This window comes from Halyomorpha halys, unplaced genomic scaffold (assembly GCF_000696795.3).
Source record: "Halyomorpha halys isolate HHAL.00 unplaced genomic scaffold, Hhal_1.1 Scaffold1416.1, whole genome shotgun sequence".
NCBI lineage: Eukaryota > Metazoa > Arthropoda > Insecta > Hemiptera > Pentatomidae > Halyomorpha > Halyomorpha halys.
This window is the reverse complement of record NW_027114849.1, coordinates 61,003-74,001: the sequence shown is the minus strand read 5'-3', so window position 1 is coordinate 74,001 and position 12,999 is coordinate 61,003. Positions and strand designations below refer to the sequence as shown.

Sequence of the window (12,999 nt, the reverse complement as noted above, 5' to 3'; positions counted from 1 at the left end):
AATTCCAAAATACATAAAAGTTATCAAAATATTTAACAAAAAAGAACAATGACAATAATATATTGCATTTCAAATAAAGAAAATAATTAAAATTGATCCAAAATGTAGTAAACTACTTTTTTAATAAAGCAGTTCATTCAATGCTATGTACCACAAAAGGAACAAGTTTGATAGGTTATTAATTTATCCTAATATTTTGATAATTATCCAGATTTGTGAAATTTAAAACAATAATAATACAAAGTTTTTGAAGATTGAACTATATATTTCACAAAATGAACACTTAGAATAAATAATAAAACATAATTAACAGGCAGCCATAATTAAATCAAACAGACAAACTGGTTTAAACTTAATTATAAGAACTGTCTAATCTATTACTATTTCAACTGACACCTTGTAGATTCTTTGTTGTGTAAATTTTATTATGCATTTTAAATGTTCATTTAAAAGTTTAATTATAGGTACTTAGCACTAGATATTTTGGTTTATTATATTCTTCACTTCTGTATCAATTAATATATTTTTAACTTTGCAGTACAACAGAACAATTTTTATTTACCTGAGGAAATTTCTTGTCAAATATTTATTTTTAAATAAATTATAATATAAAGAAAAATCACCTGATGTTAATGAAAACTGAAAGCATAGAATGCACTAAGTAATTATCAATCAAATTATAAGACTACTAAATTTATTGATGGTCAAAAAGAACGAAATATATATTTTTTGAGAAATTTCTCAAAGAAAATGAAATCCCAATAAATGATTTTATCGATAATCTTACTATGTCATTTTGAAGTTTGGTAATTGCTGTGATCATTTATACTTATAAATAAAATATTGTAAACAATTCTAAAGGGTTATTCATCAGAAAGATCAAGTCCACTGTATAATGGAAGAAACATATTAATTATAAAACCAAATAGGACTTAAGGTAAAATGGAAATAATAAAAATCAATTTATCTACCAAAATTAGTAAAAAAAAAGTCAAAGAATTATTCTGATGAAATTCTAAATTTGTAACAATAATAGGAATTTAGAGCTGTGAACAAAGCTTTATCAAGAAAAAGAAATGCTTTCACCTTGACTTTAAATGCCAGTTTTTGGGCAGATAAGTGATCCCTTTATGATTTACAATCTTTTTACAACAGCCTAAAAGACCAGTTGCTTTAAAACATGTTAAGGTTAATATATTGCCATCATTTGAACGTCCATTACTCATTGATGTAGGTTTCATGTAAAAGAAAGGCCTTTATAACTATTTATGTATTTACATGGTAAATATTACCCTATAATATAATTCAATTTAAATATCTCATATCTAAACAATAACATTGTATTAAAATGTTCACATCCATTTGTCCATAGTTGATACTTTTGAATGGAACTTTTTGTTATAAAGTTTGTATAAAAAAAGTAAATGTCAAGTGTGTCTCGAGTGCAGAGTGAGCAATTTACAGATAGTCCGATGAGGGGAGAGGGCACCCTATCAGGACAGACTAAACATTGCTGAATAGTAGAAAACTGAGGAGATGAGAGGTGTGGCGAAGAGATGATATAGTGCCTCTGTTAGGATGTTCCCATTGTCAAACGGCGCTGTTGGGAAATCGAGGTGGTGGGAGGGGCGGAGGGGGATGCACTGGCTGAGCCAGATCTCGGGAAAAGTGCTCGGAAGCAGCTGTAACACATAGTCAAGTCCCTTCACTTCCTCCACTCATAAAAAAAAAAAAAAACTCCAAACAAGGAAAACAATCTTATTACAAAAATGTCTACCATTGCTATATTTATTGGTAGTATTCAAGTGCCATTTATGGTTTGTTGTATGAATAACTCATATTGGCAGATGAAGGGTTACAAAAAAAAATGTTTCAGGTGCATTTAAATCTATTTTCTCTCCTTATATATTTAAAGAGTACAATATACATGATCTATGTTTCTTTTAAAATCTACAAATTATTCTAAACAATTATGATTTTCTCAAGTAAAAACTAATAATTTATACTCACAAATTTAGAAATAGATTCATATGAAAATTCCTGGGAAGAGTTAAGTCCATAGAATAGAATATATTGCACTCTCCATAGTGCTCTATTTTCAAAACAAATAAATCCCTCCCTAACATGACTTTGATAACACATGCAAATCATATATTATTATTATTTATTTTTTTGATTTGTTTGTAATTTTAATTGAAGTAAGGTAAGCTGTATAGGATGATAATAAAATGAATAGTGAGAGAAGCGGTGCCAATAGGTTAATAGATTTTCGTGCCATTTGGTCGAATCGTACCTGTTGGCACAGAGGCACACGCTGAATGTCGCCTTCGATTCTATTTACTTGGATAACAATGCTCTTCTCTCAAACGGGCTCCCCACTGCATATCACAAATAAATGTATTTTCATAATAGTTTAAATACATACTATACTATAAGTATAATTTAATTTAATAACTTTCAAATCTATCAACTACTAAGCTCTTCAGTTATAATTAATGTAAGAAAATCATGTTTAATGTAATAGTAGATAGAAGAGAATTATTGTACCTCATTATCATTTTATCAACTATATTACAGTTTAAATGAAGCTTGAATAATGTCATTATTTAATTTTAGTAAGGAATGGAACTAAAACTAATGTTAAGAACATTTATGAGCATTATATCAAGCCTAGTAAGATTAGAAGTAGTTTAATTTACAAAATGTATATAAAGAGGAGTGTACATGCCAGAATACTAGTTCAAGGCTGCATTAGCTTCTAGTTGTGATTTCTTCTAATTAAGCCATAGTAGAATTTCAGAAAATTAATAAAAGTATTTAGTGAACATGTGTTAATGTTCATCATTATTAATAATGTTCATTTACAATTTTTAGTTAAAAAGATTCACAAGTTTATACAAATGATTTTAAACAAATGTGTATATAAGAAATAAATATACACTCGTACATGGCACATCAAGTTGGTTTTTCTATGCTTGATCAACTAACATTTTATTTTTGAAATTTATTTGACTAAATTATTAACAATCATCAATTTTTTATTTTAGTTTTAAATTATTTTATTTTTAAAATTATATTTGAATTGAAGCATGCAGTTTGCAAAGCTTTCTAAATGCATGCATTTTGGAGGTACAGCTGTATTTCAAACAGTATACGTACCATTAAATAGCTACTTCTAATTTATAAATAAAAAAAAAATCTATCTTCAATATTACATGATTAATATTATTATTATTTATTGTGAATATTTATATAATAGACAGCATATGAAAATTAAGTAAAAAATAAGTTGAAAATATTAAATCAAAAATGAATTTTAATAGTAGTGTGTAAATCAGTAAATATGTGTGATAATTCATCATAATATAAATAAATTTGACTAACTTGTTTTATATTTAATTCAGATGATTTTTAAAAAAAGTATCTGAACCACGACTTTGATCTATGCATGAGGCCATAAACCAAAAATGGACAAATATTCAGCATAGTTATTGATAATTATTTAAACAAAATAATTCAAAAGAAGTAGCTATAGAATTTTATTATTACAGGTATCATATTTATAGAATTTCACGAATGAACTTTATTATGTCCAAAGACCTTAAAAATAAAACAAAAGTAACTTTTTTTTTACTACATGCTTGAAAGGAAAATGGATAGAGGAAAGAGTAACAAAGGAAATGAGCTTCCTAATTTTTCAACTAATGCCGAAGCTGAGGTGTTTTGGTTTTTTCCATTTTTTTTTTTCATGCAAGAACATATATTTACATTCCACACAATTCATTTAGTACTAACTCAACAAAAATAAAAAGTATAACTTCAAAGGTTTAATTATATATATAATATTACAAATTAAATATAATTAATATAAAGTTAAATAAAACAGAATTAATATTTTTTTTTAAACCACCACCCAATTCATTTTATTTATATTTGATTTCAATATATAAAATTAATAATAATAAAATATCTGTTCCTAATAGAACATTTAAAGTTTAAATGAAATAAATACTCTTCAATACAAAAGCTATTTCTCACTAAGCAAAACTAAGTATAGATAGCACTTTCTTATTTTTCTTTGCTGATAAGGCTTTAGATGAAAGTTATATTTTTTATTTAAATAAAATCATTATAGCTCTAATTGTATTTTATAGGAAAATGCAAATCATAATGGTTGTTCAGGTCATTACATAGTATTTTCTTTATTAAATAATTTTATAATTAAGAAATATTCCATTAGAGCATCCTTATCCAGCAAACATAAGGGAAAACTGCCGAGTCATCTAACATTTCATAATGGTAAATAAAATTATTTCAATAGGGAGAGAAAGAATTTATATTTATTTATTAAGAATTTAATATTTATTCAATCATGCTGCCCAAATACATCGGGTTGGGTTGATCCGTGATCGGACATATATAAATTTATAAATTACATTTTTAGATAAGATACAATATAATAGAAAGATAACATTTTTTTTTTTTCCCACAGTATTCTTTTACAATTAATATCAGTCTACAAACTAAATACAAGCTTTTCAATTTATTCCTTTTTTTTTTCTTTCCCCTCCATTTTACAACCCTTATTTCATTTTATCAACAAATTCCCCTATATAACAAATATTAGTATATAAAAAATAACAAAGTAGTAAATAAATGAATAAAACAACAAATAAGATATGCGATGCATGCATGCCATCCCTCCTCTGGATAACTCCCCCACTCATTAATTTCCATGCATGTGGTGGTGGATGATTCCCAGGGAGTCAAGTATTATATTCTCTGTCATCCTAGCCACGTCCTGGACATCGACCCCGAGCTCCTCCATGAAGCTCCTAGTTGTGCTGGGAATAGTTCCACGGGCTCCGAACCAGAGGCCTCTCACGTTGAAGTCTCGTTCTCCGAAGCCCTCACGGAACTTCTCCTTTAGGAAAGGGATACATTTATCGTAGATTTCCTTCTTTTCCCTATCTATCTTATTTGCCTGGTCAAGGTCGTTATTTTCATATCTCACGGTGGGATACAGAATGATTGCCGACTTCCCCTTCTTAGGAAAAGCAACTATATCCGCATATCTTGTGGATCCATCCGTATCTACACAGTAGACCTCATCAAAGCAGGCAAAATTTCTTTCTTTTATGAGCTTCATTAACTCGTATTTCACTCTATAATAAATGATCAATGGACTGAGATAGTCCAGTGTATAACAAGCTTGAACAGAGCCTTCTCTCAGTCAAGAATACTGAAATCCCAAAAAATCTGAAACTAAGGGTGTACAATGCCATGATAAAACCAGCTCTCATATTGGCTCATACAGGTTCCCTAAAAAGCAAAATCGAGAGATTTGAACTGAAAGTCCTCCGTACAATTACAGGAGCAATCTGAGATCAGAACCTTAACTCATGGAGGAGAAGAACTAACAATGAACTGCTTGCAGAGACTGGTCAATAATTATCTCACGATATGAAGGCAAGGAGGTTAAGATGGGCGGAACATGTGGCTCAAAGCAATTCATCAGGATGTCTCTAAACAACAATGAATGCCAGTATAGTTCACAAGAGACCAAAAACCAGATGGATAGAAAGAATCAACAAACATGCAAAAGAGCTGCATGCAGAAAACTGGAAAGCAGTAGCCGAAGATAGGCAGGCGTGGAGAAGGCTGGATGGTGGAGAGGCTAATTACAATAAAAGCTTGCGAGGGTACTTTTATTTGATGTAGTGACTGTTTTTATTGAAATGGTACCAATTAATTTAAAAATCTAAGGTATGACCAGGGTTGCCACCCATCCTGTATTTCCTGGGACAGTCCTGTTTTTTTCTAATTCTGTGTACTGCCAAAATACATTAAGAGAAGCTGATTATCCTGGCAATTCCTTCAGTTTTACACAGCAAGGTTTTTTTACAATGCTGGTTATCTTACTGGAGTTGTTTTTGAAATATATTTATTATAGATATTTAAACATTAGACAAACTGTTATAAGATAAAGATAGGAAGATCGAAATTTTCAGATGTATATTTACAGTGCTAAATCTCCCAAAATAGAAGTTATTTATAACATGGATATATTCTAGTTGGATTCTAGATGGATAGAAAAGTTTATATTCAAGTAAACAATTTGGTCTGACGCAAAATACATAATTTGCATTAAATTGAAAACAGAGTAATTGGTATACATGTAAGGGTGTAGAAATGTATATGTAAGGGTGTACAATGTCGCCAGGCATGTGAACCCTGAGCTCTAACTCGCACCCTAGGCAGCAGAATCATAGACAGATAGACTGAATCAACAAAGATACAAAAGAGCTGCTTTCAGCAAAATGGAAAATCAATAATTTCCCAAGAAAGGCAGATGTGGAGAAGACTGATTCAAGTAGCCAAAGGTTTACAAGTCCTGTAGAGAAATGGGGGTGGGGAGGGGGGATTTACAGGGTTCGCAAGGAATGTCAGCTGACCGAGCACCGATGCCAGCTGTTCAATGTATATGTATATAGACGGATCTATATATATATATATATATATGGGACGGATCCCATCAATATATATAAGTGTTGATTTGATGTTCAGAGCGAGTTGTTCCATCTACCTATTTCCTTTTTTTTAAAAGTCTCTTCTCACAGTCATGTAACTGGTGTCGAAAAAGATATATATATTTTTTCTCTTTCGTTGCGGAACTTACACCAACATTGGTAGCAGCACATGCTAATGCACTAGAATGGATGAAGATTCGCACAGAGACGTCCCAGAACCTGCGGAAAGCAATTTCGGATTTAGAAAAGGTTCACTGGAGAGATGGGAGAGTTGAACCATTTTATTAAGGGAGGAGACCGAATTATAGCTCGAATAGAAGCAAAGGTAAAGAAAAAGAGAGTAGCACAGGAAAATTTACACATCCACGACACCGTGGAAGCATAACAAATCTGAACTATAGTGTACCCTAAGCTAGGCTCTAATTGTGGTAAGGACTATTACAACGTAGCAAAGGGCCATTTATGGTGATAGTAATTCAGGAGCACAATGTTATTACAATTTTAAGTCTCCAGAAGCCAAAGAAATGGAGAACTGTTCATATCCAACAGTTTTTATCAACTTTTTGTTGGTTCATATAATTTTTTGAAGTTTTATATACTTACATTTTATTTTTTATAGTTTATAAGGATTGTTCATAAACTAGTGGTGGAGGGAGTTACAGGCTGTCAGCTGACCGAGCAATGATCAGCTGTTCAATGTACATATATGTATATTATTATTATTATTATTAATTTGGCTCTACAACTCGATGTCGAGTTTTGACCTCCTGCACCTTCCTCCACCAATCATTACAATCTTGTGCGGCTGCCATCCAGTTCCTCACTCCCATTCCATCATGGTCCTGGCATCACCACTCACACCGTCACTCCATCGAAGGTGTGGTCTTCCTCTGCGTCTTGCTCCATGTAGTACCTCTGACACTATTTTCCTTGGCAGATCACTCTCAGCCATCCGAGCAACGTTCCTTATAAAAAACTTTGAGCTCCTGGTTTGTTCGACGTCTCCATATCTGGTTAAACTTGACAGCTCCAAATATTTTACAGAGAATCTTCCTCTCTAAGACTATCAAGTTGCCCTCACCAGCCTTGGAGATAGTCCATATTTCTGAGCAATACAGAAGAATTGGCCGAATTATTGTTTTAAACAAATAAATTTTGGTGTCCTTATACAAGGCACGGCTCCTAAAATAGGGACTGAGGCTATAATTAACAGCAGTTGGCACCTAGGACTCTTTGTTTAATTTTGGAGCCCACAACATTGTCTTGGGTTATGAGCGATCCAAGATACACAAACTCGGGGACTTTTCCAAAAGCATATTCTTCAATCCTGATTTCTTCACCGGGCCTGGGGATTTTTTCTGTGACCATGTATTTGATTTTTTCTGCATTCACTTCAAGCCCCATTTTTCTTGCTGCTTCAGCTAACTTCATAAATCCATCAGACAGCTTGGAAAGAGCATCCAGCAATGTCAATGTCATCAGCGTAAGCAAGAAGCTGTATTGTTCTGCTGAATATTGTTCCGCCCACTTGAATTCCAGATTCTCTAATGGCCTTTTTAAGAGCTAAATCAAAGAGGAGGTAGGCCAATACATTCCCCTGCCTTAGTCCTCTTCCTGAGACAAATTCATCAGATCTTGCTCCTCCAATCTGCACCATATCTCATCTCTCTCATGGTTAGTTTAACCATTCTAGTTAACTTCTCAGGGATGTTGAATTGTCTCATTGCCTTGTACAACTGTTCCCTATGAATGCTGTCATATGCTGCTTTAAAGTCAACAAATGATGGTGCGTTTTAATCCTGTATTCGCGTCCTTTCTCAATCATTTGTATCAACGATCTTCCTGATTCCATTCACCACGAACATAACCACCTGTATGCAGACGATCTCCTAATCTATCTATCCTTCCATCCCTCCGAGATGCTTGAGGCCATCCAAAAGATACAAGAAGATATTGACAGCATTAACGCATGGGCGTCTAACAATGATTTGAAGCAGAATGCTAAAAAAACAAAGGCCATTCTCATTGGTTCCAAGCACCTCCTTCATTCCCTCCCTTACTGTCCTCTACTCTTCCTTAACAACCAACCGATTTACTTCTATCCTACAATAAAAAACCTTAGTGCCACTTTGACCAACACCTCTCCTGGAATAACCACATTTCCCAAATCACACGCAAATCCATAACTTTACTCAAACAATTCTTAAGATTCCGTAATTCCATTCCTCAGAACACCCATCAGCTCCTAGTATCCTCTCTCGTCTTCCCCCACTTCGACTACGGATCCTTGGTGTATGGAGGGCTATCTGCAGGACTTGAGATTGAAGAGTCATGAATTGCTTTGTAAGATTTATCTTTGGGTTCCCTAGGCGCTCTCAAGTCTCCCACTGGTATACCGAGTTGAAGTGGCTCTATCCAACCTCCCGAAGGCAATACCTTCTTGGTGTTTTCCTATTCCAAAGTTCTTAAAATCAAAAACCAACCTATATCCTAGATCTCCTTACTTTTCGTTCATCCATCCACTCATTAAACACCAGATCCCAACCGATTGATTTATATATGCCCTCCTATAGAACCGCCTTCTTTAGCAAATCCTTCATCATATGTGCAACCTCCTAATGGAATTCTCTTCCCACTTCCATTTGCCAGTCCTCATCCATTCTTTCCTTTAAACAGCACCTATTCCTCTACTTATTGTATAACCAAACCTCCACATCATTGTAATCAAATAAATAGTCAATATTCATTAACATTATAAACAGTAGTAAAGTCAATATACCAATGTAATTTCATTTTACTATCTGAAAACTTGTAAATGCTTGCCAGATAAAAATCTTAATATGTGAACCATGTATTTATTCTTAGGGGACATATGTCCCAGAATAAAATTATTTTTTCATTTCATGAAGGTATTCTGTAATTTTGAATGGCAAATGAATTATATAGTACAGTCAATAGAACAATTATGGTGGCATATGTATATGCTATGATAACACAAGTGTTATCTCAACTTGATTTTCTGGATTAAATGTCCTGCATGTCACCTGATTACCGTAGCCAAGTAAATTAGTGAACATGATACCTTTGGAAAAGATATTAAATGTTTAAGTATAACCAATTAAATCTAGCATATCATGGCTAGCGTGTCTGTGGTATCTTTTTTTTATATATAATTTATAAAATTATATTATAATATAATTTAGAGACTTATATGATACATTTATAAGAACTATAGGTCGGTTTCCATATGGAACAATAGAAATACATAAATATATAATAAATACAGTTTCTGAAACCTCCACCTGCCCCTAAAAAGGTAGTTAGTCTGAAACTTTTTTTTTGTCACAAGTTGTATGATTATTTTAAGAAAAAATTAGAAGAACATTTATGATTTATTTCAATATTTAAAGGAATATAAGTTAATAATAAATAGTTTTAATATTTTCATAAGAATTATAAATTTTCTATCTAGTTCCCACATTTTAGATCCTCAATGTACTAGATAAATTACAATTAATGATTAGAAGGAGAAATTAATTTATTTTTCCTTTTTATTTAAATAGAAAATGTTATTATTTGAATAACAATAAGAATTAGAGTTGATAAATCTTTGAAATATCCAGAGAAAATTTTGCATTGAAGAGTATTTTATGGGGATGACAACTACTTCGCACATAAATTTATCTATGAAACAATTTATTTAAATGAATTTTAATAAATTTTGTGTTTCCAAATCATGATTTTTATTTCGACAGAATATACAGACTAATTACAAAGCTTTAATCTGGCAGTTAAAAAAAACAGAAATAAATTAAGTGATAGCAGGTTACTATAAAGGAATAAGCTTTATTTTATCCACACATACATACAAAAACATTATATAAATCATAAAAAAAGAAAATACATATTTTACAATAAATGAGGACACAATAAAATGAATAACACCCAAAACCTTGGGCAGAACTTGAAACTACAAAAACTTCGAATGCTTACATGTATCAGGGAGTGGCTTTTCCTCTGCCACCATTAAAGCTGCACGTTCAGATGGAGGCATTCGATGCTCTAATGCATTCACACAGTTAAGCGTGCTCCTGGAAAAAAAGGCAGCGCACCTTTTTTTGTTCTCATTATTACTACTAACATATCTGACTCATACTCATAAATTCATAAGTATTTTGCTTATTTATCATTAATGCATTTTCATTAAAGGACTATCTCATCATTTACTTCACAATAATTTTCTAAAAACTCACTGTACATTTCTTGGTTTTTTTATATTTAAAAACTTGACAAGAAAACAAAATTAATTTTTATATTGAGATGTGAAAAAGACCCTACTTTTTGGAAATATTTTTAAGTCTTGTATTAAATTTTTCATTTTGTTGAAAAATAAAAATCGTTGACTGACTGGATGAAGAGGAAGTTATTTATTCAGAAAAACAAACAGGCAGGAATGGTGTACTGGTGATATCAATATAAACATTGATTAATATTACAGCAGTGTCTTTCAATTAGTCCTCTAATTACATATACTAATGAAATCTTTCTTTTAATAATCTAGTTATCTAAATTGAAGAAATAAAAATAAATATTAAAAATAATTAAATTAATCCAAATTATATATTGGTGAAAATATCTTAGAAAAATATATACATACATATTATAATAGATGATATATATTGCACATTATGAGTAGATGATTTAATGTTGGAAACACTTCTATGAAGTAGGTAAAAATAGGAATGGAACCACTACTGGGGATGAAAGCAACCTTAGTGGTTGCTTATTTTACTCTGATGTTCTCAAATATCAGAGGACTTTAAGACTGAGCACATCTCCTTGAGCTGACCAAGAGCCTGTCTTATTGCAACGGGCAGCCATTCCCATGCATAGTTTTCCTTGTAGTAAGGAACAGAAAAACACCCAGAATCATTTATCTGAATTAAATATAGAGCCCATTCCCAACACATCGGCCATCTTTTTTTTTCTTTTCACAATAGTAAACTCTCACTCCGCTTAGTTAGATAAAGTCTTGTTGAAATAAGTAATGTTTAGTGTTTTGAGTTCTGAAAAAGTCAAGTGATTAAGATTTTTTGTTTCTGTTAGTGTTTACAGTCTCTAGTAACAAGCTTCATAATATAGACTTTTGCCTGGGCAAAAGCCCGTATGCTGATTTATAGCAAACATATTTAGCCAATATAAATAATAGAGATATATGAAAATTTGCAAGTGAATATAGCCATTACAGAGTAGTGAAGTAAATTGAGTATGTGCATGAAACAAACTCTTAAAATAGGTGGTGAGTGAAGAACTATAAATTATGTGCATGCATTAGCCAGAATCATGCAAATCATCTTTTTAAGTTAATTGAAAAAATTCACTTACCCGTATAGCCTACTGTCTCGCAAACTTCCTCTTTAATGCCATTCAAGATGAAAATTAATATTAAAATCATTAATTTAACAAAACATTAAAAATCTCTTTATTTTAAACTTCATAAATATACAACAGTAACAAATAAGAGTAAATTCATAACTTTAAAGATATTAGATATTATAGTAACTTGTAAATTCTCGTCATTTATAACTTTAAAATGGTAGATACAAGACTTCATTTATAAGCACTTCTATACTTATTCTAACAATATGATTAAAAAGAAAATAGCCAAAAGGATATATAATATAAAACAGTGATTCAATTGTTGATAAGAAAAATTAAAGTAAAGAAAGAATATTACAATTCTAGATACTTGTAGGATAGGAATAAAAATATCATCCACATTCAATATAAAAATATAGAAAATGATCTTACCTTCCATTATTATTTCTAAATAATACGAGTATTTCTTCAAAAGTTTTATTTTTCGTTTCTGGAACTCTTTTGTACGTGAAGATCCAGAATCCAGCTAGGAGAACACTAAATGGGAGGAATGTATAATTTTCTAGTGAGGCCTAAAAAAAAAAAAAAAAATTCAATTAAACTTCAGATATATATAAATTGTTCATAACTATGTATATGTGTATATTGTAATATCCTCTTTTATGAGTAAATAGTTATTTTTTATATATAAATGATTTTAGTAGGTTTTATGGGATTTATCATTTCAACATGTTTATTTGTAGTATTAAACCTAAAAGCAATTTTCATCGTCTATAATAAATATGTTATTCAAAACAAAGCCAAGATGGCGGCGCGAGTCCTTCCATAAGTCTGTTGAATTGCGGTTGTTAAAGCCACCTCAAATCGACTATGTCTTTTTGTTTTGTTGGAAGTTAAAATGAACAAACAACAAACTGGTTCGGATTAAACATTTATTTGGACAATCTAAACATTTTAAAAACTAAAACTAAAATAAACAAAAGATGACTAATAATGAATACAAGTAAAAATAAAAAGGCCTCTCAGATAAAATAAAATAGTTAGATAAATTATGAAAACGAAAAGAAAATAATTTACAAAAAAAAAAATA

The 12,999-nt window shown here is 31.1% G+C and overlaps 1 protein-coding gene across 15 annotated transcripts in view; it reads right to left on the bottom strand.

The window, feature by feature from the left end:
- The window catches only part of Glut1 (Glucose transporter 1), a gene marked incomplete at its 5' end in the record, with an annotated part of 81,875 nt that overhangs the window by 9,054 nt on the left and 59,822 nt on the right, over positions 1–12,999 (bottom strand). For 3 of the 15 annotated variants that reach the window (XM_067051941.1, XM_067051942.1, XM_067051952.1), the window contains 4 exon segments: positions 475–1,682; positions 10,524–10,621; positions 11,916–11,945; positions 12,342–12,481. In XM_067051941.1, coding sequence (XP_066908042.1) covers positions 1,591–1,682; positions 10,524–10,621; positions 11,916–11,945; positions 12,342–12,481 — 360 coding nt within the window. 15 annotated transcript variants of the gene reach the window in all.